Source organism: Penicillium hordei, assembly GCF_028827395.1.
Source record: "Penicillium hordei strain IBT 12815 chromosome Unknown utg000002l_segment0_segment0, whole genome shotgun sequence".
Taxonomy (NCBI): Eukaryota; Fungi; Ascomycota; class Eurotiomycetes; order Eurotiales; family Aspergillaceae; genus Penicillium; species Penicillium hordei.
In genome coordinates this window covers 2,543,344-2,571,190 of record NW_026623143.1, presented here as the reverse complement: position 1 = coordinate 2,571,190, position 27,847 = coordinate 2,543,344, and the positions used below count along the sequence as shown (strand labels likewise).

General features: G+C 48.4%; 9 protein-coding genes across 9 annotated transcripts; 5 read left to right on the top strand and 4 right to left on the bottom strand.

The window, feature by feature from the left end:
* Positions 1-1,057: 1,057 nt before the first annotated feature.
* Positions 1,058-3,149, bottom strand: N7537_004270 (ATP-dependent RNA helicase SUB2; the record flags this gene model as incomplete). Its single annotated transcript, XM_056895327.1, has 5 exons — positions 1,058-1,177; positions 1,239-1,496; positions 1,551-1,911; positions 1,968-2,378; positions 2,897-3,149. The coding sequence occupies 5 exons, from the start codon at positions 3,147-3,149 to the stop codon at positions 1,132-1,134; spliced, it is 1,329 nt and encodes a 442-aa protein (XP_056755075.1). The 3' UTR covers positions 1,058-1,131.
* A 322-nt stretch (positions 3,150-3,471) lies between these two features.
* Positions 3,472-4,134, top strand: N7537_004269 (ribonuclease P Rpr2/Rpp21/SNM1 subunit; the record flags this gene model as incomplete). The annotated part of the gene is made up of 1 exon (XM_056895326.1): positions 3,472-4,134. The coding sequence occupies one exon, from the start codon at positions 3,472-3,474 to the stop codon at positions 4,132-4,134; it is 663 nt and encodes a 220-aa protein (XP_056755074.1).
* A 1,182-nt stretch (positions 4,135-5,316) lies between these two features.
* N7537_004268 (uncharacterized protein) lies at positions 5,317-5,915 on the bottom strand (the record flags this gene model as incomplete). The annotated part of the gene is made up of 2 exons (XM_056895325.1): positions 5,317-5,547; positions 5,640-5,915. The coding sequence occupies 2 exons, from the start codon at positions 5,913-5,915 to the stop codon at positions 5,317-5,319; spliced, it is 507 nt and encodes a 168-aa protein (XP_056755073.1).
* Positions 5,916-7,393: 1,478 nt separating this feature from the next.
* Positions 7,394-8,275, top strand: N7537_004267 (WW domain binding protein 11; the record flags this gene model as incomplete). Its single annotated transcript, XM_056895324.1, has 1 exon — positions 7,394-8,275. The coding sequence occupies one exon, from the start codon at positions 7,394-7,396 to the stop codon at positions 8,273-8,275; it is 882 nt and encodes a 293-aa protein (XP_056755072.1).
* A 939-nt stretch (positions 8,276-9,214) lies between these two features.
* nimA (serine/threonine protein kinase nimA) lies at positions 9,215-11,662 on the bottom strand (the record flags this gene model as incomplete). The annotated part of the gene is made up of 3 exons (XM_056895323.1): positions 11,486-11,662; positions 11,363-11,415; positions 9,215-11,302 (listed from the first exon to the last, which is right to left on the bottom strand). The coding sequence occupies exons 1-3, from the start codon at positions 11,535-11,537 to the stop codon at positions 9,215-9,217; spliced, it is 2,193 nt and encodes a 730-aa protein (XP_056755071.1). The 5' UTR covers positions 11,538-11,662.
* Positions 11,663-12,076: 414 nt separating this feature from the next.
* Positions 12,077-14,089, top strand: N7537_004265 (ankyrin repeat and BTB/POZ domain protein; the record flags this gene model as incomplete). Its single annotated transcript, XM_056895322.1, has 3 exons — positions 12,077-12,310; positions 12,380-12,465; positions 12,523-14,089. 3 exons carry the CDS (start codon positions 12,077-12,079, stop codon positions 14,087-14,089), a joined length of 1,887 nt encoding a protein of 628 aa, XP_056755070.1.
* Positions 14,090-14,720: 631 nt separating this feature from the next.
* N7537_004264 (uncharacterized protein) lies at positions 14,721-15,112 on the bottom strand (the record flags this gene model as incomplete). Its single annotated transcript, XM_056895321.1, has 2 exons — positions 14,721-14,909; positions 15,002-15,112. 2 exons carry the CDS (start codon positions 15,110-15,112, stop codon positions 14,721-14,723), a joined length of 300 nt encoding a protein of 99 aa, XP_056755069.1.
* Positions 15,113-15,316: 204 nt separating this feature from the next.
* Positions 15,317-19,149, top strand: N7537_004263 (DNA repair ATPase SMC5; the record flags this gene model as incomplete). Its single annotated transcript, XM_056895320.1, has 6 exons — positions 15,317-15,748; positions 15,808-16,719; positions 16,775-17,665; positions 17,721-17,793; positions 17,848-17,975; positions 18,025-19,149. The coding sequence occupies 6 exons, from the start codon at positions 15,317-15,319 to the stop codon at positions 19,147-19,149; spliced, it is 3,561 nt and encodes a 1,186-aa protein (XP_056755068.1).
* Positions 19,150-26,447: 7,298 nt separating this feature from the next.
* On the top strand, positions 26,448-27,383 carry N7537_004262 (C2H2-type zinc finger protein; the record flags this gene model as incomplete). The annotated part of the gene is made up of 1 exon (XM_056895319.1): positions 26,448-27,383. The coding sequence occupies one exon, from the start codon at positions 26,448-26,450 to the stop codon at positions 27,381-27,383; it is 936 nt and encodes a 311-aa protein (XP_056755067.1).
* Positions 27,384-27,847: the final 464 nt, after the last annotated feature.

Genomic DNA, 27,847 nt, shown 5'->3' with positions numbered 1-27,847 from the left:
ATTTTCGCCTCGAACAGGGTAATGCATTAGGTAACTGTATTTTATATTTTAGGTCTTCTTTTATTTTCTATGCTTTATTTATGCTTGATAACTTTCTTTCGACCTAGGGTGGTTTCGAGGTGTGCAGTCCACGGCCATATATATATCTCCTAGATATATATACACTGCACTGTAATCCAAAGTAGGAACTTTTAATTATTGACAATCATATGGGATGATCTATTTGCATTCATATCTTGCTACATATGTTTTCGCCCCTCGCTCCCTGCCCCCTCCCAATATCCTTGTGGTGCGTTCAGCTTGACAGTTGTCATGATTTCCCTGCAGCATGCAGGGGAAACTGTTATTTTGTAAATTTATGACCAGCTGATACAGATACTGAGCTTATTGCAAATCAAACAGCCTTATATACCTTGGGTGGTCGTATTTAATTTGAATCGGCAGATATCCTAAGCATTAAGCACACATATTTTGTCCTGGTTGACATGTGCTTCGAATCTGTCAAAATCATATCACTGCTACAAGGATCGGATAAAGGATGATCAAAGTTGCTACGAAGGATCTTTCCAAGTAAGATTGGAACTCGGACCAGGGCCTACATCCACCCAGCTCGTAGATACATTGCGTGGCGGGGATTTATTCTCGGGCTCCTAGAGTTACAGGTGGACCGGCTCCGACGGATATGGGCAAACCATGAGGAGAACAGATGATTGGAGATTGAGTTCCGGTGTCTATATCCACTCTGGCTGGATCGGACTTGGTAGGATCTTTGGGTCGTCTGGTTGAAACCATGACCGCAGGGCGGTGCATATTTCTATCTGATTGTCTTCGGGTTTGACTTGTCTCGCAGACGTCGATAACTATGACATCGCAACTCCACATTGAGATTCCAAGATTCCCATCAGGATACGGTCATGATACGTTTGAACAGTCGTGCGGGGCTAACCCATTCTTGCTTCCATTTCTGTTTTCGAATACATGGAAGGGTTGTGCCTCACTTCAATGCCAGGGGAGGGCAGAGGCAGCGCCCAACGGCGGAGAAAAACATATCAAAACCCGAGCTAGTGCGCCATAACAATTGAAAAGAGGAAAAGAAATTTCAAATCAACAAAGTTTTACACCTAGACATGCCTAAGCCATGTAGGTGGTGGAGTCAACACCAGCCTCGGGGTACTCACTGCGTACATGGTTAGTATTTTGGCAAAGGGCATTGTAATTTCGAATCGAAGGAAACTTACGGGAGGGCAACCTCAAAGCGCTTCTCAATCTCCTTGAGGACCTTCTCGTCATCCTCGTTGCTGACGAAGGAGATAGAAAGACCCTTGGTACCGAAACGACCGGCACGACCAACACGGTGCAGGTAAGAGTCAGCGTCGGCAGGGAGATCGTAGTTGATGGCGAGGTTGATGCGCTCGATATCAATACCACGGCCGAAGACATCAGTGGCAACACAGATGCGCTTGTTGAACTCCTTGAACTCCTTGTAGCGCTTGATACTAGATGGAGGTCAGCAAATTGCCCCAGCCAATGCCAAACTCGGATAGACTTACCGCTCCTCCTGGCTGACACCAGAGTGAACTGCGATACTGGGGAAGTTGCACTCGCGCAACAGCTTGTCTAGCTCGTTGGCACGTTGGGTGCTCTTGACGAAGATGATGACCTGATTGAACTCGAGGTTGTCCAAAAGCTCATTCAGCTTGCGGTTCTTCTCCTTCTCGTCGAGCTTGATGTAGTACTGTTGCAAGCCGTGGAGGGTGAGCTTGGTATCATCATCGACATAGACCTCCAGCGGGTTGCGCATGAACTTCTTGCAGATGGGACGAATCTCCTGGGAGAGGGTGGCACTGAACATCATGACCTGCTTGTCGGCGGGAGTTGCACGGAAAATTTCCTGGACATCACGGCGCATGTCTGAGGGGAGGTGTTAGTGGGAAGTGATAATCGAGTCGTATCTCGCAGGCACGTACCAATTTGGTCAAGCATCTTGTCACACTCGTCGAGAACAAAGGCCTTCACGTTGCGCAGGGACAATTTCTTGTCACGGACCAGCGCGTTAAGACGACCGGGAGTGGCAACAACAATGTTGGGGTGGGTCTCTTTGTTGGACAGGATTTCGACATCCTTCTGGATCGGGGTACCACCGTAGAAGACCGCGGTCTTAACGTCGGGCAAGTACTTCGAGAAACGGGCGTACTCGTTCTTGATCTGATAAGCAAGCTCACGGGTGTGGCACATAACCAGGATCTGGCACTCGCCAGGAACGGGCTCCAATTGATGAAGGGTGGTGAGAACGAAGACCGCGGTCTTACCGAGACCGGACTTGGCCTGGCAAAGAACATCGACGTTCAAAATGGAAGTCGGAATGCAAACTTGCTGGACTGTTGGAAGGCGGAGCCGAAGTTAGATTGGGTTCGACGAAAGAAGAAGCAAAAAAAAAATCCGTCTCGCAATGTCCATCCATCCCCCAACAACATCAAATTGATGCATGGGCAGTCATCTTCCACCGCTTGATCAAACCACCATGACTGCACGTCACATTCAAAGCCATGCTTTTTGTGGATATCTTATCATATTCTGCAGACAACATGAGGTGCGCCTCACAAGGAGAAAAACGTGATAGATATCACAGTCTTCCACCGCGTGCGCCAATCTCCACGGAGTACGTGGGTGTTGGGAACGGGGGCCCAGGCTGAGCGCAAGAGCGCCATAGGACCAAACGCGTATATACTGTAAAAAGATATTGTCCTTTTCAGGAGCAATAATCCTCATGCCGTCTGCAGATTCGAAACACGACTGATTGCCAAATACCGACGGAAGAATCTTCCCGCGAGGATGGACGGACGTTGGAGATTGGACAAATGGAGGAACGCTTGTGGGAATAATGAGTTAGACTAACCCTCCGATGGATGTTCGAAGCCGCAGTCGGTGATGGCGCGCAGAAGTTCACCCTTCAGCAGGAAGTCGCGGAAACCGGTGGAGTGGATACCGACGTAGCTGCCCTTCTTGTCGGGACGGCCGCCGGTTACAGTCAAGTCACCCTGCTTGTCGGCATCGCCATTGGTGGCTGCAGGCGCAGCAGTGGTGGCTGGTGCTGTGGTGGTCTGAAGCTCCTCATCAGAGTAGTCGATAAGATCTTCCTCGTGAGACATGGCGACGTAAATAGGTGAGTTTTGAGGGGAAGAGGTAAAAGTATTGGGAGAGAGATGATGATGATGTGGGGTTGAAGTGAAAAGAAGACAAGGGTAGTAAGGAGAAAAGTATGGACCGCGGGAATGTGGCAGGTCTCGATAGACAAAGGTGTAGGGGAAGAAGTCAAGGCGGTAGGACGAAGACCTCACCAAGGGAAAATCACGTGATTATTCAGCCTCACCGCTTTTGGTTTAGCGTCAATCGGGAAGCTTTTCTCGAATTGCAGGTTGCAGCAAACAACCTTCAGATCCACTTGCTTGTTGATCTGTCGAATTTTCGAGAATGGCAAAAGCCAAAGGAAAGAAGGAAGCCAAAAACTCCAAGAACTCACAGAGCCATATTCGAGCACGGCTAGATTACCTACACCAAGCCGCCGCATATTTCCAGAGCAAATCTACACTCGTCAAGACCGCCGAAGTTCACAACAATGAACACACCTCAGTTGCTGGTCATGTTGATCCAGAGGACAATGGCCACACAGTAGATACGCAACAACAAGTCTGCTCTGTGAATCAAAAGAAGACTCAAGAGCCATCAAGAAACCTCTCAAGGGTATGTGTATCACAACTACGTGCCGTTGCAATGAAGACGCAAATTCGGCTGCCGGTCACACTGAAGAGATCAGTTTGTAAGCGCTGTGACACGATCCTGATTCCGGGAGTGACTTGTTCGCATGAAACCAAAAATGCAAGTCGCGGCGGCAAGAAGCCATGGGCCAATGTACTGGTCGTCCGGTGCCTCTCATGCGGGACTGAAAAGCGATTTCCTCAGACGGAGAAACGTGGGAAAAAGCTCGTTGAGCGCCGCAAGGGGAAAGACTCGGCCTTGCTACTTGATATGAATGCACTAGAAATGGATACCTCAGCGGCGTCGCAAGGAGAAACAGTCCAATTATGTGAAGAGAATGTGCCAATGTTGGATGCTGCAGATGTCCCAGTGACGTGAATCGCACCCGCCAAATTCATCTATTACGCGTGGGGTCACGTTCCTATGTTGAACCTTACACCCTGCGCATTCCCCCATGTCCCGCAGAACACGAAACTGGTGCGGTCGCACTTTCAAACTGCGCGCTTCCACAGGCCAGTGCACACGCGTTTGCCATATCCACGACGTGATCAAGGCGCCCTAGTGAAGAGCCTGTCGACCGCGCTTTTAGTGGGCTTTTACAATGAGATATCAGCTACAATGACCAGGGGTGTCCATCAAATCAGAGCAATTATGTCCACCCTCATCGCCGGAAGAAGTCTCAGACCCCGTGAGTAGCCTCAATATATCCTCAGCGACCGCACCCACAAGGCCGACATGCATGATATTCAAATCCAGCCCCTGCCTGGTATTTCAAGGTTTGTCAACCTTGGGGGACCAAATTCAATGCGGCGCACGATTCAATCATTTTGAAGAAACTGTTCCCAATTGTATTGCAGAACACCATAAGCCAAGCTATAACCATCCCAACGATGGACATGGGCCAATATCAACGCTAAAAAAAAGAAGAAAAAAAAAAGAAAACCCAGAGCAATGTACACGCAACATGCAGAGAGGGGAATCAAAACAGGGGAAATAGCAGAAGCATCAAATCAAAAAAGAAGATACAAAGACGGGTCGTGTTTATGCGCTTCAAATCACATCAAAAATCCTTCATGATAGTCATCAAATCTCATGGATTTCCAGTACCGGGTGGGAACCGAGTTGCCATGGCCCTCGTGGGTGGAGCTCAAGCAGTCGTGGAAATACCGCAGTCCTTCCGAGGTCGCATGCTCAACACCGGTGTCTCGCCTCGATCGCGCCGCGAGGCATGCAGTTCTTACCGCCAATTGTGTCATAAAGCAGATCTCCAGGCCAATGAAATGTGACATACATGAATACGGTGGCTGACGCGCATTCAAAGAAAAGGGTCCGTGAGGACACATTCGATATCTAGTTTTTTTGTTTGTTTTTGTTCTGTCGGCTTTGGTATGTTCTGGTTTGGGTACTTGTGTGGAGAAATATAGGTGTGCATCGGTCGAACCATCCAGTGGTCGAGTAAAAGTGAGATGTGCAAAACGCATGACCGTAAACGGTCTTTCGGGGCGCTTGAAGACAGGTGTGGATTTGGAAGTATATGGTGGGGTTGTATATGGGAAGGTATCATCGTCGGCGCCGAGAACTCTGGTCAATGCGGTGGTCTAGGTTCTCGATTCGGCCACGGAATGACCTGACGATATCGCGGATATGAGCGATCTTCGCCAAGTCATTGTCCAACTCGTCGATAGAAGCCAGGATTTCACGGGTGCGGGCGATTTCGGCATCGGCATTGCGAATGACGTTTCCCGCGCGGTCGTAGGTGTTTTGGATGGAGCGCTGCATTTGATCCTCGAGCTAGCAAGGATGTCTCATGTTAGAACTAAAACAACGAAATGTGATTTCCCGATAGTGTGGACATGCGGCCAAGAACCGCTGGGGAAACATACATATTCGATCCGCTGACTGATCTGAGCCTGCAAGCTGTCTAGCTGGTGCGATAGTGCGCGGAGGCTCATAGGGTCCAGCAGCAAACGGCCCTGGCTGCTGGCAGCGCTGGTTGCCCGCGAGCTGGAATTGCTGGTTCTTCCGGTGCCTCTGCCCCTGGCCACCCCATTGCCAGCATGGCCGCCCTGCAAGGCAATTTGCTGTTGCTGTCGGAGGATCTGGATCTCGGAGGAGGTGAGGCCAAGCGAAGTGTCGGGAATCGAGGCTGAGACGGACATTTGGTCCCGGCAGAGACATGCTCCGACCGCGACAGTCTACGAGGCGCCGATCAAACTCGATGTGAGACCAAACGGACCACAGGTCATGATGGAGGATGGAAGGTGTGGAGAGGAAAGGTTGCGATATACTCCAGTCAGATTGGGAAATGCGACTATTGAAGGTTAAAGAGGGGAGGGGAGCTTCTTTTTTTTCCCTCACGAGGAGAAATCAAAAAGGAAAAAGAGGCGGAAAAAGAAGGCGTGAGCCACTGAGAGTTTGGCGGCAACTAAACAGCGCGTGGCCCCAGGGAAGCCAGTACACTCCCCGATGAAGAGGCTAGTGAGATTTCTCTTTTATATATTCTGGAGCACAGGCTCAGGCGGAAATATGATACCTCGGACCTCCCATAAAGAGGGGCTTGAAGATGGAACGAAAATCCCCCAAAAAAGCAATATTCAGTGGGTGATGTATTTCTTGTTTTGATGTTTTAGAGGCTTCATTCCTTAAATTTTTTTGGGTTTCGTCCTTAAGTACTTCTTCAATGGTTTTTTTTTCATATTGGATATTGCGAAGCTACCTAGGTCGATGCTGGGCTCTGCACCTATCTCGATGAGGGAGAATCAAGAGGCTCTGCAGTATGCGTACTAGAAATATAAGAGAATCAAGAGCAATAGTGAATAGTATACATGTATATGCAATGATAATATTAATCATATTAAAGCTCTCCGAAATATACCTAGGTATAAATCAACTTAACTAGATGTACTCCGTACTATGTACAATGTCGTAGTTCCAATTCCGAACCATGGTAGCTCCCTCTCCACTCTTCCACACTTTTCTCTACGGAGAACGGCAGTCACCAGGTGAAACTTAACTTTGATTGGGCTCATGTATACACCGCCCTTCTCTCCGCTTTTACCATCTATATGCGACTGAAGTGGTTTTTTTGCCAGCCAAAAATATCGAGGGCTTAAACCTTGGAACTCTGCCGTCGATGTACCGCTCTGTACTTCAATTCCAACTTCAACTTCGACCTCAACTTCTTTACTCAGCCGCTACTATCACATCCAACCTTACCTGACTATATTGTGAGACTGAAACCGGCAATTTTACCTGACACACCTCGCATTCGGCCTATGAGCGTCACCCAATCCCAATCCCGGATACCTGCAGTCTCGACCTGACGGCCCGACGCGATCAACCCAGTCGAGGCGACCTAACGCACTACTTACCTGTTATTCCGTGAGACACACAACCTAGCTATCCTCATTGCACGCTTTGTTTTCTAGTCTGCGCCTTGCATTCTTGTTTCCAACCATATCCTTCACGTGCGGCAATTTCTACAGAACCCGGACGTTTGTGCCGGTACCTAATTTACGATCTCTGGAATTAATTCGACAAGTGCCCGAGGGATTTATTACCGGCTTTCGCAGCTAGGTTACGCCACACCGATAATTACGAACCACCCACACACCAACCCCAACACCGACACGACGTCATGGCAAAAGACAAAGAGCGCTCGGTCAACCCTGCCGCAGCGCAGCGGAAACTTGACAAACAAAAAGAGTTGAAGAAAGGCAAATCAGAGGCATTGGCGCGCCGGAACGAGAAACTTGCGCGCCGCAACCCAGATCGAATTCAGCGCCAGATCAACAGCTTCAAAGAAGCCGAGGAATCAGGACAACAACTACGGCCGCGAGATAAGGAGCTCCTTGAAGCGCTGGAGAAGGATTTGAGAGGCGTTTTGAAGGCTCGTGAAGCTCTTGGCGACAAGGCACCCCGGTTCGATCACGGCGGCAGAGGAGGCCATCACCCTGATGGTACTAGACGAGGTGGTGGCGATGGTGTGCTTGGGAAGCGAAGGCGAGGCTCGGATGAAACACGAATGCCTCGCGACAGTGACAGCAGCGACACGGATGAGGATGTACGAAGGATACCCATGCCACGGGATACACCGCCACCGATTCCGCGCCAGCACCAGCGCAGACGGGATGTAAATGTGCCTTCAGAACAGAACGTTGAGCGCAGTGGTCCTCACCCGCTGCCATCTCGTCCAACGGCGGTTCCAGCGGCCAGGACAGTTTACGAGGCGAAGCCTCAAATTCGGGACCTGCGGCAGGAGGCAACTAAGAAGTTCGTTCCGGCTGCAGTCAGGATGAAACAGCAGTCAATTAAGGGACAGGGAAAGTTGTTGGAACCGGAAGAGATGGACAAGCTTGAGAAAGCTGGGTATAATGCCGGCCCCGCCCCGGAAGCACAGGCTAGCGATTCGCCACAGGAGGATTGGATGTTAACGTTAGAAGAAGAGGAGCGGCGTTTTAACCAGGAGAGTAAGTCTGTTCAGATAGAAGAGGTCGAAGATGAGGAGGCGTGGGCTTAATGTCCGACCCTTTGAATAAAAAGTTTCACTAAATGCAATGCACCTATCTGGTACAGATTTCGATTATATGTGCATAGTTGTGTATTTCTTGTACAGTCCGAAAGAGTATTTAAGTGTACCGGTTATGCATCTTAGGGCTAACACTACGGATGACTCGACTAGCATCTAAAAGTCTGGAATGCACAAAATACGTTTGTGTATGAAAATGGGCATGTGCAGCCAACGTTGAAGCATTATAGTACCAGAGCTCCGAACACTTCCTGAAACACCAAAGTGCAATGGGCATGGAGATCGTGGTTGCGGAGAAAGATTATCCAAACGAGAAGTAGGGTGAAGGACTCCTGGGGAGGGTCCAACGTAACCACAAGCAACATATTTGCAACGGACAAGGATACGGCGAGTAATAAATTAAGGGTTTAGAGAAACAGTAAGCAAAATACAAAAATCCAACAGTGAATGCATGGCTAATGCAAATAAATGTACAAGAGGACTGAATCATCTCCTTTGAAGGAAGGGGGCGTGACGGCATAAACAACAAAAGAAAAGTAGTAAAGAGTCCAGTCGTGGAGGTAAGTGTGTAGCCAACGAAGGCAAAGAGCCATGGACAAGCCATGGACATGTGTATCAAACTCCGTGTCTTGCATGTGGCAAGGATGCTCCGAAAACATTAGGGCCAACTCCGTGACATAATGGGAAAGTATGGGCAAGAAGCGAAGTGCGAAACCTGAAAACGGTGGGAAATAAGGGAAACTGAGGGTTTCCAAGGAAACCAAATCATCGAAATCTGATCCAGAGAACAGAACAAGAAAGGAAGAAAAAAAAGAAACACCTCCAATCCAAAACAAAGTCCATCCACGCCAGACCAAGACGCCATAAAAATCCAAACCGGAATCAAACTGAAAGAACAAAGTAAATGCCAAATCTGATCTTTGTGAAAGTCTATCGCAGGTTGCGGATAACCTTCTTGCCACGGGCAAGGAAGGGGCTAGGCATCTCATCCAGTTCAGGGTTCCAGATAGCAGGAGCATCACGTTCAGAGCATTTCACGCTCATAGTGGGACCGCCAGCGCGCGAGTCACTGGCACAACGCTTGACTTCATCCATCGGACGGCCTCCAGCTCTCGCCTGTGCGAGTTCGACTAGAGTGCGGCCACCCATGTTGCGTTGCATAACAGCCTTGAACATTTCTTCGCCGCCACCCCCATTCTTGGCGGGGGGAGGTTGCTGCTTCGAGGCACTCTTGCGAGTTGGTGAGGTGCTCGCATCGGCGGCGAGGTTGGCAGATGATGGGATTTTAGTTAGACGGCGGTGGGGAGATCTAGCTCTGCTCTCACTTGCACTGCGCTCTTCGGATTGGGAAGCCGATGCACTCGTAGATTGAGGAAGCCGAGTACCACTAGAAGGAAATAGAGAGGGTTGGGTGGTAAGTTTCTGCATAAGAGCTGCGGTGTTTTGGCGAAGAAGAGGTCGCCGAGGCGCCTTCAACGGGTCGGGCTTCACCTTGGGCCGAGTTGGGGAGGGTAAGTCCGGCGTGTCGTCCTCGTCATCGGAGTACGCTAGGGTGGGCTCCCACTTAGCCTTGTTCCGCTCGGCCTCTGCAAAGATGTTGCGAGCACCTCCTTGGGCGGAAGTGCGGCGAGGGGATAGGGAAAGCGAAGCGATTGAAATAGGTGACGGCTCGGCCATTTGAACATCCACCGGTGAATCAACAACGGTTTTGGAACGACAAAATGGCGTCCGGGTCTCTTTCTTTGGCTGCTTTCGGGTATTTGATGGAGGAGAGCCCAGAGACAGCTGGCTGATGTCGGCGCTGGATGAGGGGGTAGTATCGCTGTCGTCTGTCATGTTGGCAGAAGACCGAGAAGACCGCCAACCTTGATTGCTGGATCGAGAGGACCCAGAGCCATGGGTACTCGTACGAAATACATCATCTCGGGAGGTGTTGCTATTAGAAGTGTTGTGCTTGTACTTCTTCACCTCAATGGCAACCCTCTCTTGTACTTCAGACTCAAATCGCTTGCGGAGTCGGTCAAGTTCGCTTTGCACCTGGCGGTCAATTTCCAAGCGTGCTTTGACCTCCCACTCTCGTCGGACAATGTTTTCAATTTCAGCCTTGATATGTTGCTTTTCTGATTCTCTCTTGGCGAGATTCTGTTCCATCTCGCGGACTTTATGGACAGCAACCTCCTCACGTCGGCGTAGGGTCTTTCCGAGGTCAACAACCTCTTTCTCCTTGCGCATCAAGCGAATGATAGGAAGATGAATTAGAGCGGAAGTATCGGGGCGGTGATCGGGATTGACCCGTAGACAGCTTCCAATAACGTTCTTGAGCTCTGGTGAATAGTAATCAGGCAAGGGAGCGAATTTTCCCTCGCGAATTTTTTGAACTAGTTGAATATGGGTGCGAGCGTTGAAAGGGGGCTCTTTCTGACAGAGCTCGTACATGATGCAGCCAACCGCCCAAATATCGGAGCGCAGGGTGTATTTTTCAGCTGCACAAATTTCCGGTGACATGTAGAAAGGTGTGCCAACATAAGTAGATGCGAAATCGTGCGATTGCATTTGCTTGGACAAACCGAAATCGCCCAGCTTTACGGTGTTGTCGCTGCCGAGGAAGATGTTCTCGGGCTTCAGGTCGCGATGCAAGATAGTGACTTGCCCCTGTTTTCCTTTGAGACCAGATGGTTTGGGAGCTGGGCCCAGAATGTTTGATCCGACCTCGGCGGGATCGGAGCCGTAGTGACACCGGAACAAAGCAGTGACAAGCTGGGAGAGAATGCGCCAAACAAACTCCTCTTCGGCGTACTTGTTGGCCTTCTTCAAGTTCTTGATGACCATGCCTAGATCTCCGCCACCACAGTACTCCATATAGAGGTACAGGTCCTGGCTGGCCTTGAGATGTTCTCGGTGGTAGTATGCGACGATGTTTGGGTGACGAAGCGAACTCAAAATGTTGAATTCGGCGGTGAGCTGTTCGCGTTCTTTCTGCGACATTTTGATGTAGTTGATTTCCTTGCGGCATAATATCTATAGGAGCAGGTGGAGGTTAGTTCCGGTTGCAAGATGCCAACAATGCACTACACTTACGAATCCATCTGACTTCCGCTTGACTTTGCGAATGATCCCGAAGGAACCGCAACCTGAATGAATACATAAGATTAGTTTTGACCATATAGAATATAAATTGGGTGACAAAAGCGCAGAACTTACCAATTTTGTCCAAAATCTCATACTTATCGGCCTCAGCCAAAGCAATCGCCATGGCTACAGATTGCTGTAGAGTTTAGGACAATAAGGTGAAGACGAAACAGAAGGATGAGAGTCAATGATGCATGAACGGTGCGAGACAAGATCCTGTGTTAGTAAAAAAAAAGAGTCGAACTGCAGATTTGAAGATTTGAAGAAGAGTCAAGGCAATATGAATTGGAGCTTTGAAGATGGGTGTTTGGGGGATCGTTGCTATGCAACGGTTGATTATGACGCTTTCCCAAACCTAGCAGGCGGTGGGGGAGGTCGATCAAACGGTCGGAAGGAGACAAAACAGCTTTGTTCAATTACGATTGTTATAGTTCAATGGCGTGTTACTATGTATACTTGAATATATCTCTCTATACTTCAAGCCTCCAAATACCTCGACATCACTATATTCACTCCCCCAAACCTATACAATATAGGACACCCCTTAATTTAGACTTCTCATTTGAATACTCACGTGATTCTTATCGATAAGCCTGTTTCCCCCCCGCCGTTTGCCGCTTGCCCTCATCCCACTTCGACCTGTTGTTTCTGGCAACCTGCATGATGGACGAGCCAACTGTGCTACGGAAGGACCAGCTGGAGATCAGCTTAGTCAATGAGAAGAAGTTGATTAAGGAGGGCACTATTAAGGATGATAACCCTTTAGATCTCAGTGAGGCATTCCGCGAACTATGCAGCGCATGTCGTCGGGGCGATCTGAAAGTCTGTCAGGAGAAAATCACCGAAGGCGTCAATGTTAATGCTCGTGATCCCTATGATTACACGCCATTGATCCTGGTGAGTACAATAAATTGATAAATCGGCTGTGTCAATCCCGCGTACCACATAATAACCATGAACTGGTAGGCGAGTCTCTGTGGTCATTATGAAGCTGTGCAACTTCTTCTCGAGTCCGGTGCGCTCTGTGAGCGAGACACATTTCAAGGTGAAAGGTAAATAGCAATTGGTTCTCTATAGAGTGACTATAATTAACGATGGTGGTTCTATAGATGTCTCTATAATGCCCTAAACGACCGGATACGAAACCTCCTCCTTGAGTATGATTATTCCAAGTCCACGGATCCCCTCCAGCCGCTAGCCGCGCATATAACTTCGCTTCTCACCCGCGAGTCTCCATTAACGTCAGATATTGTTGTGACTGCATCCGACGAATCGCTTCACCTCCACAAATTTATCCTCGCGGCACGCTCCCCATATTTCTATGGTAAACTAGCCGTGGCACCAGACTCTGCAACATGGAATCTCCCGAGCACCATTCCACCGGAGGCATTCGGTGCTGCTATCAAATACCTGTACTTTGGGGAGGCTCCTCGGGACCTAAGAAGTGGACCAGGGACAGGCTTCACGGAATCCGAGACTTTTGCAGGGGTAGATAGAATCTCCAAGTACTTGGAGATCCCCAATCTTCTAGACAGTATCCTTGATAGCGGGGATAGGAGACGTGCCAGACAAAGAAGAACCGACGATATTTCCAAGGGCCGAGATCAAATGGAACAGTGGTTCCAGGAGAATATTCTGGGGAACAAGCTCGAGGTGGAAACTTCGAAAGTGAGCGAAGTGAAGTGGGGTCGAAGCAATGCAATCTTTGCTGATGTTCTTCTGAGGGCGGATGAACTCCCTGAGGAAGAAGAGGAAGCAGAAGTTGACACACCGGAGCTCAGCCCTATCTCTACCGCAAACGAGAAGACTCTTGAGGCACCGAAATCCATCATCTTCCCATGCCATCGAGCAATGCTTTTGCGATCTGAGTTTTTCCAGGCAATGTTCACATCCACGTTTCGCGAAGCTTACCTCAATGAGACTCTGACCATCATCGACGTCAACTGTTCGCCCGAGGTCTTGGAAATTATTCTTACATTCTTATACACCGAAAGAGCCGATTTCCCTTTAGAAATCGCTGTCGATGTCCTATTCGCCGCAGATATGCTCTTCATCGAGAAACTGAAGACAAAGGCTGCCGTGGTCATCAGCACCCTTGGCAGTGCTGGAATGTCTCAGACTGAGGCTGCGAAAACTCGAGGTACGGCGCACGAAGATGACATTGACATTTACTCGATCGTTCGGGCTGCGTGGTTGACGCGCGTGCAACGATTGGAAGAATTCGCTGCTCGATATCTTGCATATCGACTGGAAGCACATATAGATAGCCTAGAATTTGCAGAGTTGATTCAGGAATCAGCATCTCGTATCAAGGCGAGACAGGAAACTGATTCCATTGAAATGCTGGATGACATCCGGTTCTACCTTGGAGAGCGCTTTAGATTGAGATTCGATGAGGCTGGTCTGGATGAGATGATGGAAGAAAAAGAGCTACTGGAATATCTAGAAGAAGACGAGCAGCCCGAAAACGTTATAAATCTCACAGAACGTGTGAAGACCCTGGATGTTTCCGAGGATATCCCCAGTCAAGGGCAGGAGCCGCCAGTCCATGCCTCCGTGATTCGAACTCTGGACGGCGCGGTTGTCGAGGATGAATTCTCAGAAGATGCGATGAACTATGAGATCTTGCTCGAGAAGCTGGATAATTTGCTGGAGCGACTCAACCTCGAGGCTTAGGCAATTGAGATTTCGCCACTGGCTTCGATATCAGTCGACCAACGGCGTCCCCCTGGCTTCATCGGGCTGTCCTAGTGGCTTCTGGGCTGTTGCTTTATAAAGGGACCGAGCTCGAGGCCATAGCGTCTGAAAATTGGAAGGCGCTCCTGTGATGAACTTCAATATATATTCAGCTCGCTGGTGGAATCTTTCTGGTGACAAACACATTGCAGACTCCGGGTAGGAGGGAAATATATATAGTTTGTCTATAGATAAAAGAAGTAGTAGATGATTTCAATAACACTCGAATTTATGTACATGAAAACACCGATAATACTCGGTGACAAGCTGTCAAATTCATTTATAGAAGCGAGTCCAATATTTCTAGACTTTGCAGGCCATGGTTGGATTGCCTGGATGCGATACTCGAAGATCACCATCAAGTGCGCTTTGTGTGGTAGGAAGTTTGTTGCGTAACTAGTGGGTATCAAGACCATGTCGGACCTAGTTGATAGCCGCCACCTTGTATCTGAATGGAAAACGGTGCGCGGTCCTTCGGAGGACCAGAGCGTGCTAGTTGCATCGTGGGTTGGTTCGCATTAAACGGTAGTTGTAAGTCTGTTACCTCCATTTGGCAAAGAATCCGTAGTGCTCATCGACCTCCACTCGGTTGATCTTGATCATCACCACCGATGCCTTTCTGCTGCTTCTCGAGCATCCTTGCATCCAAGTCTCGTATCTGGTTTTCAATTATGCCTCTCCGAGCGACCAAGTTGGAGCGCATACCCTGGAGGGCTTTGGTTTGCTCATCGAACGTCGATTCTTGCCGTTGCTTTGCTGTCTATATCGTATAAATTGTTAAATCTGAAATGGGATTCAATGACAGGACTGCAAATAAACGGATAACTTCGGTCTAGATAGATTCGCTCATACCTCGGCAATTTCTTGATTTGTTTTAAGACCAGCTCCATAAAGAGTGCCGGTGATAGTGATAGAAACGACCGCAGTAGTTAAAATCAACCGCTTGATATTCGGAGGAGTCATGGTGAGTGCTATACAAAGTCGAAGCTGTTTGGTCGCAACTAATTGGCCATTTCGAGGCTCTCACCGCCTACCTAAACCGGAGTTTCTATTGATCGCGGACGCGTTCCCCTCGCGTCTGACTTGAACAAAGAACGGCCGGACAAAGCGAATTTCACAGACAGCCCATGAGGCTCCCTCTGCATCTACTCGAGGGTTTCGACCAACATGGCGTCACCCAGTATTCCTCGTCGTCGACCTCACAGCGAGGATGAAGAAGGCGAAGACCCTACGTTTACTCCCCCAGCCCAACCCTCAAATCACAAACGCCCCCGCTTGAACCCCGCTGATAGCGATGACGGATCGGAGCCTGAAGACGAGAGCGAGGGTGGAAGCGAAGCAGAGAGCGATGAGGATAGCGCTAGATCTGAATCACCAGAAGCAGTTTCTCAGGCCTCGCGTGCGATAGCCCACAATGGCCTTGGCCCTGGAGGCTATAAGCCGGGTGCGATCGTGCGGATCAAGGTGACAAACTTCGTGACCTACACGTCCGCAGTGTTTTATCCTGGACCAAAACTCAACATGGTCATTGGTCCAAATGGAACGGGTAAAAGCACCCTGGTCTGTGCCATCTGCTTAGGCCTGGGATGGGGACCTCAGGTACGACTCGGACTATATCGTGCACATCCACCCTATACTGACATTTATCTGATTTCTAGCATCTTGGACGTGCCAAAGACCTGGGCGAGTTTGTGAAGCATGGGGCTCGAGAGGCTGTAATTGAGATTGAGCTATGCGGACCGCCCAAGAATAGAGAAAATTCCATCATCCAGCGAATCATCAAGCGCGATGGCAATAAGAGCTCATTCATACTCGACGGAGTCCCTGCTTCTAAGAACGAGGTGTTGAAACTGGCTCAGTCGTTCGCCATCCAGGTAGACAATCTTTGCCAGTTCCTTCCTCAGGATAAAGTTGCTGAGTTTGCTGCACTTACACCGGTCGAACTTCTTCATTCCACCCAAAGAGCAGCAGCTGGCCCGGAAATGACCCAGTGGCATGAGGCCCTAAAGAGACTAAGAGCCGAGCAGAAGAAACTTGAGACGGCTAACCGTGACGACAAGGAAACGCTAGAAAACATGGAAAATCGCCAAGAGATGCAAAGAGCTGATGTCGAAAGAATGCGCCAGAGAGCCGTGATCAAGCGGAAAATTGAAATCCTTGAGCGTTGCCGTCCAATTGTGGAGTACAAGGAACATCACAATGCCGTCGAAGCCTTGAAGGTTACAAAAGCCGAAGTCGAGCGAGAATATCGTCGGGTCCAAGCTGAAAACGAGCCTATTTTGCGCGCAGTCAACGCCAAAGAGGCCTATATAGCACGATTAAACGGCGTGAAAGACGACCGAAAGGATTCTGTCGACGAGGCATCCAGGGTGGCCACTACACGCGGCCAAAAAATCGACGAATTTGAGAACAGGATCAAGGACCTCAATGATCAGATTGAGGCAGAAAAAAAGAGCGGTCAAAGGCACAAGTCCGAAGCAGCATCGGCTCAGCAAGCTATCAACAGACTTCGACGCCAACAAGAAGAGGAGGCTGTGGAGTTCGATCCAGAATTCTACAACGAGACTTTGGTAGGAAACCCTATATTCTCCATTATTTGGACTAGTATTCTTATCACAAAATTAGAGAGAGAAACGGCTCGAAAAACGCGAGCTTGAGATCAAGGCCAGAGAAATCCAAGACAAGCGGCAGCCCCTTCAAGAGCAACAACAGCAAGTGCAAAGGAGTATCCAACAGGCCGAGCGCCAGCTGAGCAGCTTGGACTCAGCCTCCGGCCAACAAGAACTCAAGTTGCAGAAAGCATCTTTCGATACGCTCAAGGCCTATAGGTGGCTTCTTGAGAACCAAAACAAGTTTGAGAAAGAAGTATTTGGCCCTCCAATCGTTACATGCTCAATCACCGACCCCAAATTTGCCGATGCTGTCGAGTCTTTATTCCAGAAGACAGACTTCACATCGTTCACTGTGCAGACCAAGAATGATTTCCGCACCTTGCAACTTGCGATTAACCAAACCTTGAGACTCCATGATATTAGCATCCGCACCTGCTCGCTGTCATTGGATACTATGAGGGCTCCAATGCCTAACGATCAACTTGTCCGATTGGGATTCGATGGTTGGGCAAGGGATTTTCTGGTCGGGCCCGATCCTGTCATTGCCATGCTGTGCAGTGAGAAGAACCTACACTCGACTCCTATCGGACTTAGTGAAATCTCAAATGAAGTATTTGCCCGTTTGGAGGAGGGTCTGATGAGCTCCTGGGTATCTGGGAAAAGAAGCTATCAGGTGACTCGACGTAAAGAGTATGGACCTGGTGCCACGTCTACCCGGGTTCGAGAGATCAAGCCTGCTCAGGTGTGGACTGCACAGCCAGTGGACCTTTCTCTTAAGCGTGAACATCAAGAGAACATCACGTTATGGAATGAACAGCTGCAAGACATCAAGGACAAGCTTGAGTCTGAGAAGGCTGCCGTGTTAAAGATACGCGAAGAACACGAGCAGGCCGAGCGAGAAATGGTAATTTCCGTATCTCTCTTGCTTTCGTCGCACCTCATACTAATTTGTGCTACAGAAAGACATCGAGAAAGAAAAGAGCGCAAAACAGACAGCTCACACTCAATACCGAGCAATCCCAGAGAAGATCTGTAAGTTCTATTTCTTATTCTTCTGCCATCTGGCACTTGTCTAACAGCTTGCAGCTCAACAAGAGGCCAAATTGCAAAACATTACATCGATGTTTGAAGGGGTCCGAGAGAGAGTTCGTGAGATTCGCAACCAGCAGGACGAATTTGCAATTCAAAAGGCCGAGGCCGCTGTCGAATATGCCGTAAGTTCACTACTGACATGTCCGTCTACTTTCATCTGACGTGATTTAGGATGCTGTCGAATTGTTCCGCCAAGCTTATGAGGAGCTCATCAAAGTCGAGGTCCTATTTTTGGAGGCGACTTCCGACCTTCAGACCCTGCGGCATCGCAACATTGATAGTACGAAATTACTAGAAGCAAAGAGGCGAGAGGCACAGGAAGCTACAGTTAAATTGAGGGAATCCAAAGTGAAGGCCAGAGCAGTTTTGCAAAAAGCTCAGCAAATCAGCCGAGAACTACACGACCAACCCGACGCACAAGCTCTACTTGAAGAACTCGACGATCATGACATGGATAAACTCGAAGCCGACATTGACTCTGAAAAGGCCCGACTGGAACTCACCCATGGTGGCAGTAGTCACATGATCAAGGAGTTCGAAGACCGTGAAAAATCCATTGAGAAGTTGCGCTCTAAACTCGCCGACTTCCTGAACAAACTTACGGAACTTGGCAACGCGATCGCAGATATCCGCAAGGACTGGGAGCCCAGGTTGGAAGCGCTCATCGAGAAGATCAGCGATGCCTTCTCGGATTCTTTCCGCCGCATCGGATGTGCTGGCCAGGTCACCTTGGGCAAAGCAGAAGGTGAAGCTGGGCCCAACGGGGAGCCTGGTGCTAGCGAATTTGCGGATTGGTCGATCGTGATTCATGTCCAGTTCCGTGAGGGCGCCGGGCTGTCGGTCTTGGATTCACATCGCCAGTCTGGTGGTGAGCGAGCCGTGAGTACCATCTTCTATCTTATGGCACTCCAGTCGCTCTCGGCCTCACCCTTCCGCGTGGTCGATGAGATCAATCAAGGCATGGACCCGCGAAACGAGCGCATGGTTCATGGACGCCTGGTAGACATTGCCTGTGCCTCGGGCGAGACCGAGGATACCGACGAGAATGGCAACCCCATCGGCGGCGGTGGGGGTGGCCAATATTTCCTTATTACACCGAAGCTGCTTGAACAACTGTCCTACAAGCCGGGTATGCGCGTGCTTTGCATCTACAGTGGGGAGCATATGCCGGAAGATTATGACAAGACCGAATTCAAGAAGGCAATTCGAAACATGAGGGCAGTGGCCGCCAGTGCGATTACCAGTGGGCCATCTGAAGTCATGCAAAGCAGTGGCCAAGTGGATGTCTATGCCTAACGAAGTTCTTGGGGGTTCAGTTTATTTCTCCAGTTGCGATACCCAATACCGTTTAACCGTTTAACCGGATTTTAGCCTTCCGGATGAACATCGGGCAGGCTACATAAGTACATAGATTTCTGGTTTCAGTTCAGAGAAAAAGGAGTCTAATAATGGTCGGCCTTTTTTTTTTTCCTTCTATGATATGTTGTTAGGTACTTGATAAAAGATCAGAACATATGAATAAATCACACTTCTCCCAGACGTGGGTCAAGCACTCGCACAGACACGGAGTGGCCGATCATGCATATGGGGCCAAAAGGGAGCCGCAGTGGACTTGAGTGGAATTTTCCCAGGTCAAAGAGGTCAAAGAGGTCGAGGTCAAAGAGGTCGAGGGTCAAACACAACCATTTCCGTTTTTCTTCCGGGGTTTACCTCGCAAGTTCGAAAAAACAAAAAAAAAAAAAAAAAAAAAAAAGGGACTCTCAGTCATGCCTGGATCGGACGATTTGACCGAAAAAGAAATAGATCGCTTTACGAAAAGAAAACCAAAACCTGTTCTTCGTAAAGAGAGAGCTCAGATCGACATTTGCGGTCGATCACCGGAGGATTGCACACCAATGGGCTATGCATTCCTTTCGCTAAGATCAACTCTAATACATTTCAACTGTTTTTATTCTTTACTCTTTTCCTATCCCCTATCGAGATGGCCATGCATATTACTGCACGGGGTTGATCGACGCTGCTTTTTGGTCGATTGGTTCGATATTCTACGATGCAATGTTGTCATATATGTCTCATGAAGATGTGTATCATTTTTCATTTTCTATTTTCCTTTCTTTTTCTTTTGGTCACTTGTCACGTCAAACCCCTAATATGTCACTCCCCCTACAAAGACGATACGGAGTACATCACATTTCAATACCAAACCAGGTGATGCATCATAGCGCTTGGAATCCTGCACGGCCCCCAAAAGTCAGATCCACGCATTGGTCACTCTGTTGCTTGATCCTTTCCAACGGCCCCCAATAACGTGGCTTGAGGTCTTACCCCATAGAGGTCAAAAGAAAAAATGTCCAAACAGCCCATATATTGTATATATTGTACAAAGTAAAGTGCCACGGACAGTGCCACGGACAGTGCCACGGACAGTGAGACTTCAGTAGCATCGCAGGGTCACACAATCTCGGCCACACCCGGCATATTCAGATCTGGACGGCCTGATGACTTGGAAATTTGTATATTGCAGACTGCCTATGCAGCCTGGACATATTATTGAGAACTTGTACCTTGTACCTTGTCCTTGTACCTTGTAACTGCATATAATAGAGGATGTACGGAGTACAATGCAAGCCCTTTTTCCACTTTCTACTTGTTTTGAGGGCTCCGATCCTGTAATGTGGCGCAGGACAATACCAAGAATATGGGACCTAAGCCAGGCCTGTATCCAATAATACATGCTACCTAAATGCATATGGAGACCCAATGGATGGCGTGGCGAGGTGAACTAGACAAGGGTGTATAACCGCCAACAAAACCCCAGGGCACCGGGCACCCCCCCTCCCAAAAAAGTAAAAGCCTGGAATGCAACGGTAGGATGATCTACTACTTTAGTCACTCACAGACTTCTGTCTACCAATCCAATGGCACACGGAGTAATGCTTTAATAATAATGAGCTCAAAAATACATACCTCTCCTACCCAATCCCCGCACAAGGGAAGAAGCAATTGCCGGCATAAAACAACACCATGAAAATCACACGTCGATCACCCAAGATCTACCATTAGCGTCCACACCACAACGTATGCACTACAACGTACGTTCCATGCTGTACAAGGTTCACATTGGGATTGCCTCTCTGACAGGGATGACTCAGGGATTGTCTTCTCCGCGACCCAATTAGTGACCGAATTAATGACCGAATTAGTAACGGAGTCCCGGCTCGATAATCACAATTGTACAGTCCAAACTCTATATATATGTACCCTGCAAATATATATGTAGACAATCAAGGACAGGGCTGTGTGTTAGACTTCTTATTGGCAAATTACATTGCAGTAGCATTACATCCTAGTGAGGCGATCAATGCGATGGGCATTGGGTCACGTATGTATATTGTTACCATCGACATGTGCCTGGGAGGCTGGGTATGATCGGACCCTCCCCTCCCCTCCCCCAGTGTGTGTACGGAGGATGTCCGGAGTTGCTTGCATACTTGCGCATATGTGGTGGATCCCGCGGAATCACATAATCTTGAGTCATCGGGTTGGATATCTCAACGGTTACAACAATGAATTCTTCCGAACAAATACCCGAAACCAACCCCGAAGGATCAGAGTGGGAAAATAGAAAGCTAAAGGAAGAGGGTGGAAGTATGGTACCCGAATAGGCAGGAACTTAATCAAAGTAATCAAAAGACTAAACTTTATTCCTTTTTGCTTCAGAGTCTTATGGAGTATGTGCTCCATAGGGAGTACATGTACGGGGTACGGAGTACGTAGGTTGAATGTAGGCGAGGACCGAGGCAACAGTCAATATGTTCGAGTTAATGAAACCGACTATCGAGGACTATCAGACAATTCCGTCGACTATGCGCGGGTATATGGCTTCATTTGGATATGGCTCATGAGTTTAGCGCAGGGATGTTTTTCGGGTGTTTCACAGCTCCAGTGGAGCGAACAGAGCGCAGAGCGCGGGTATCCAGATACATACGGAGTACTGTAGCAGAGACATAGACTCATCGGGTGTCAAAAGTAGTCTGGATCTACCGATGCGATGCGCTGAGAATGGGTGTGAAAGTGAAAGGGGGAGCATAACTTGGATCTACGATCATGACCGTGGTTCGGTATCACCTCCCTAAAATAGCCATCAAGCGCATGGGCGCAGCTCCATGATTACTCTATTATTGCTCCATGTTCCCCGTTTTTCTTTTTCCAAGGCAAAATTATGGAACCCACGACATGGTCAGTTCGCAGGTTTGGAGCTAGAAACAGAGAAGTGTAACCCGATGCTAGGGGCCCCACGGCCGATCACACGGGGGTTATACCGAGGCGGGAAACTGTACGCCCGGTAGGATGCCGGTAAGGTCTCTAATTTTTTGGTGATCGCCCTTAACGAACAGGTCATTGTTTCACACACTTAAGACATGTCGGGTTCCAACCGTCTCTCGCCTAATACCCTTTCCGGCGATACTCCGTACACCTAGCTGGGACTAGTACGCTTCGGTAGGATTGTACCGTAGCCCTGATTCCAGATTAAGTGTTTTTCCTCGGGCCCGACTCCGTGAAAGCAGCCCCCTTTTTGCTAGATCCACCTCTTTCGACCCGAACATATACATACTCCGTATATTGTAGGTGATCGCTGTCGATCATCCCTCGTTTGACATCTAGTTATATACATAGTAGAATAACCAAGGGTCTTTATTTTTACTTTTTGGCATTGATGTTCTATTATTACTTTCCCCCTGATTTTTAGTGCCCTGGGTGCGGATACGGAGGCGGATGCGGCTGGCTATACGGCAGATACGCTGATGAGAATCTACGGTGTAGAAATGAACCTTTTCTCATTTTTTGGGGGCTGGAAAAGGATCAAAGACGGTCCGATATTGGATCCTGAAGGAGCAATCCATCCTTTAATAAAATGAATAAAAAGTAAAAAGTTTCCACAGCAGCAATATTACTCCGTGTGGCCATTAACCGGGCCAAACAAGGAAATTCATGACGAGTTGAAGACATCATCAGATCAGCCCTGGAGGTATCTCATCTAAATCTAGATTCCAACCAATATTCCGATAACATGCGTTCTACTCTGTAGTATGCAGTAGGTTCTATAAACCAGGGGTGAAATACGAGTTAACGCATAACAATATCGACATTACGTGGAGGACCGCATCGGAGACACTCCCTAAACAGTCATCGCTTAGCGATGGCGGGCGATCATTGGATGAGTCAGCAGGAGCTATGGCCATCGGTTACCTATGTATAATTGTATCCCCCTGAAGTTGGATCTTCGTTAGTTAATCCACCAATCATTTCCGAATAGGAAGGAGGTTATGTGGCAGAATTATCCATATAACATATTGTAGGTATTGGACTCCGTAGACTTTTATACATGCAGCTATGGCGGATGAACCTTGAAATTATCCGCTTGGCAATGAGGATGGAAATGAAAGGAGTCATTTCGACACGGTCATATTAATGGGAATCTAATTATCAATAATTCAATACCTGCATAAATAGCATGTAACATGTACACTACTGCAGTCTTCGTCGCGGGAAGATCCCATGTGGATATTCTAGTGATCGGACGTAGACAGGTGCATCGGATTGAATGCCCGATTAGGGCTTGCTGCCACGTGAAATGGAGACAAATAAAAAAAAAAGAAAGTGCATATTGTATGCGTGGCACTTGCATTACCAAGCGCGCCCACCGTCCAATAGAAGCACCTTCCCAAATAGTACAAGCGTAAGATCGGATCTACCAATCCCCGATCGGTGTGCACCAAACTTGGCGGTTTAGAATTCATAGTGGTCTCCGTATCCACACAGATTTAGGTAATTAAAATTCCACGGGTTACAACCTTGGAATAGGTTTAGGTATGTTCGAACGAAAACCACTTTAACTTTGGGAATTCCCTCAAGGTTAACGCTTGGGGGATTTAATTTTAATTATAGTTTGGGATTTCCCTTGATGAAACACAACACGATGTGATATGTGATACAGCAGATACAATGCGCATGGATATGCAAGTGCCATGTGTTCAACCATTCCGCAAGGCAACCAGTATTCTGCAGTGGACATCGTATTGAATATGCATTGTAGGGGGTATATGATATTATATAATAGATCACATCTGCGAAGATCCAAGTTCCTCGCGTGGCTGGACATGTTCCGCCCCACTGATTTGCAACCATTAACTCGACCTGGACAAGCCTGTGTGTTCGGGAAGAAAGGGGTGAGACAGTCGCGTGGCATGGGCCCAGTGCCCCAGGATCAAGAAACGATCAGCGATCACGGCTGAATCCGCTACATACCCGGATCTATGACCTAAAGAGGATAGCTCGATCACCTTCAATATGATGTTCCTCGGTCAGATCGACCATCTGGGCAGACTATTGATTGTTGACTGGAAAAATAGAATGTGTGCGTGGCTTGGGGATAAATATAGTGAAATGGAAGGGGCAAAAATAACTCTTCGTTTAGTATTCGAATAAAAAAAGCCTAAACGTAAACGTAAAGCGTAAAATCGCACCCATGGGACGAGGCTCGAGACTCGAGCGGACCACACTTCTCCCGGTTTCATGGCAGAAAAAAAAAGGAAAAAAAAAGCAAAAATAGGCTTCCGAGCGTGAAGCTTCTCAGAATGAAGATCTTTAAAATGTACTTCCTATATGACACCCGTGGACTGCTCATGACTTAAATGACTTTGTGAGGTGAATATGAAGGGTCAAATATCCATTTACCCTGAGGCGAACCAAGGGAGGCCCAATCAATGACCGCGGAATACAAAGGCCGGGACCAGTCTCAGTTGAGGATAGGCGATCCGAACCAAGTGCCGACAAGGGGGGGGATCATCCGTAGGCCCGGGACGATCCTAACGCTCGAGCCATTTTTGAATAGTAATAATAAATCGAATAATTATGTTGTTGTATAAGGATTTTGTCGGGTGAGATACGGAGTATAGAAGTGAGTTATGAATCAAAATGAACATATATGTATGTATAATCGATATATCCAATTGCCATCTACTTTATTTTGTGCAGTCCGTTCCCTGATATTATCTCCGTCACCGGCGATCTCTGATAAAGGGCTAAATAGTGGAGCTCGCTTCCACGAGGCCGGGACAAATCCACCCCTAACGGCCAATCCCTAGTCGCGCCTGTGCAGAAATCGTGCACGGCCGAAGATAATGAGAGGTAAACTGGTAATAGGAGTAATGTTCCAGAACGCCGATCGTGTCAATATGTAACTCGTTTTTCGCAGGTAGCTACAGTTCAGTTCCACGGTTTTTAAGGAATGATCTTCAGGAGCGAGGTCTAGGATCGACTCTAGGCCTTTTCGCCTTCTCAAGTTAGTATTAGTATAGGGTTTCAAATGCCAGAGCAATCTTCCCTTTCCTCCATTGCCAACTCAGATCCACGATTGGACAGCGACTAGATAGTACGCCGTAGATTAACTGGATATTGTATATGTATCATGCACCAGAGTGGGAGGGAAAACAAGTTTTTTTTCCATGTATGATATACCTATATACATCCATGTACTCTGCTCACTGTGCCTGTAAGGTTTGTGTAAGCGAGTTCAGTGCCATGGATTAATAATTGTTTCAGGCATTCCTATGGTTTCGCCCCAAGCGCTTAAAGCCGCCCTTGGTGATGACAACCCGGGATGAATTGCAGCGGTGATGGTAATTAATAGATTAAATTAAATTTCACAGTACAGACCCAACCCACGGAACCATGGAACGCACGAATGGAGTACCCTGGCTGACGTATAAGCAGCGCAGGTGTCAATACGATTCCAAGGTTCCGGAGCTGTGGCCCAAACAGGACTAGTGCCATCCCTTTGTGACCTTCCCTTTTCGCTCGCGCCGTTTTACTCCATAGCCACGCGACAAAATGATCTCCTGAACCGTCCACGGTATCCCCCGGGTTTTACACCTATATTATTGTATCATTATCATAGTTTGAAGGGAGACACAACGAGAATGATTATATCAATGTCTATCCCCTATACAACCGTTCATCTTTCATCACTGTCTCAGATCAACAGATCCGTGATCGATCAACCGTTTATGGGGTGGCTTGCGATATGTGACAGGTCTAGCAGGATCTGCACTAACCGTAGCCGAGGTGCAATCGTCCAACGGGGTTTTTACGCCTCCCAATTTGGGTTTAGGGTGCTGCACATCCCACAAGGCTGGAAGGTCGGGGCTTCTATCTTCGCGTGGGTGAATCGTCATTCCCCCCACGTTAATCTCCGAAAAGAAATATTTATTATTTATTTTGCTTAGATTAATTTTAAATTGAATTTTATTAAACCTAAATTAGGAAAAATCAATTAAATTAAGCTTTGGAGCCAACTGCGTCTCATTAAAAATAATTAAAAAAAGGGAAAATACAATTTAAATAAAATAAAATAAAATAAAAAGAATAATGAAAAATGTTGTAACGAAAATCGTAATTTTGCCTGTGCCGGCGATCATTCAAAGCCGCCCGCCTGCTTTCTAGGTATAAACCTCGTGGCATCCCCCACTCGCTGAACAAAGCCGAACTCGAAACGAACCTGGATCAAACCTCTCCAACACATCTCCTTCATAATGGATCTCGCGAATCTCCTCTCTCACAGCACGGCTGTCAAGCCGGTATATACTCCTCTCGAGTCCAGCTACTATAAGCGCTCGCCGCCTCTGTCGCCGCCAGCTGAAGAGCCTAAGGTCTCATTGCCCTCAATCTCATCTCTCTTTGAGGGTGCCGATAGTGCTCAGCACTCAGCTAGTGAGTACTTCCAACTATACTACAGTCCCATAACATCCTCGCTAACCCCATACCTCCCAGAGCGCCAACGTCTCTCACCATCTATCGGTGAGCGCCACGTTCGGGTCCAGTCCTACGAGCTGCCCCCAACACCACCTCTGCGCCCCGGCTCCGGCCACGCCCATCGCCGCACATCTCCCGTGGAGTCGCTCTCTCACAAGGAAGCGCACCACCATCACCTACACCGTTCCTCTATCTCCAGCAACGGCTCCATCCACACCCCCCGCAACACAGCACCATACGCTTCGCCCGCGCCCAGCGTTTCATCTTACACATCTCCCATCGACACTCCCCAACAGCCAATGTATTACCCACGCCCACCAACCACATCCTCTTTCCAGCCCTCGACACCAGCATCAGCTCCCCAGATGCCCACTGTCCAGGTCCAGACGCAGCAGCCGCACTCCCACTCGTCTTCGGCTCTCATCTCTCCCGTCACCCCGGCCTGGCAACACCACCACTACTTCCCGCCTTCTACCTCAACCCCGTACCAGCAGAACCACGACCGCTATATCTGCCGTACCTGCCACAAGGCTTTCTCGCGCCCTTCTTCCCTGCGCATCCACTCCCACTCCCACACTGGCGAGAAGCCCTTCCGCTGTACGCATGCTGGATGCGGTAAGGCTTTCTCTGTCCGCAGCAATATGAAGCGCCATGAGCGTGGCTGCCACTCTGGTCGCCCAGGCCCTGCTTCTGCTGCTACTGCACTTGTTGTATAAGCCGTGGTGGATTTGTTGTCTCGGTATTATTCTGATTCTTGTCATTATTTTTTGTAGAGGGTGTTTTTTCTTTTGTCAGGTGGGGATTTCTTTTGTTTGGCGTTGTGTGTGATGCCGTGATACCCTGGATCTTGGTTTTGATTCTTTCTATCGCATTCCCGTTTGGTTTAGATGGGTCGGTTCTATACACTATAAAATAACGATTCTCAATGTACATTCTATGATGAAGACTATTTATTCTCCCTGTTCGGTTATCCTGTAGCGGTCTTCGTACTGCTCATAGTTTTGTTCTTTAGTAGCCACAAATTGTTGCCCCTCGCCGAGGCGCCCAGTGCTTCTCGTTCGGACTGCTTAAATCATGAAAGGAGCTCAGGACATTAACCTTTTCACAGTCATTCTTATCTACCTATGCCCTAGATTTATGCATCATCACATCATTACCAACATAACCTTGGAAGTAATCC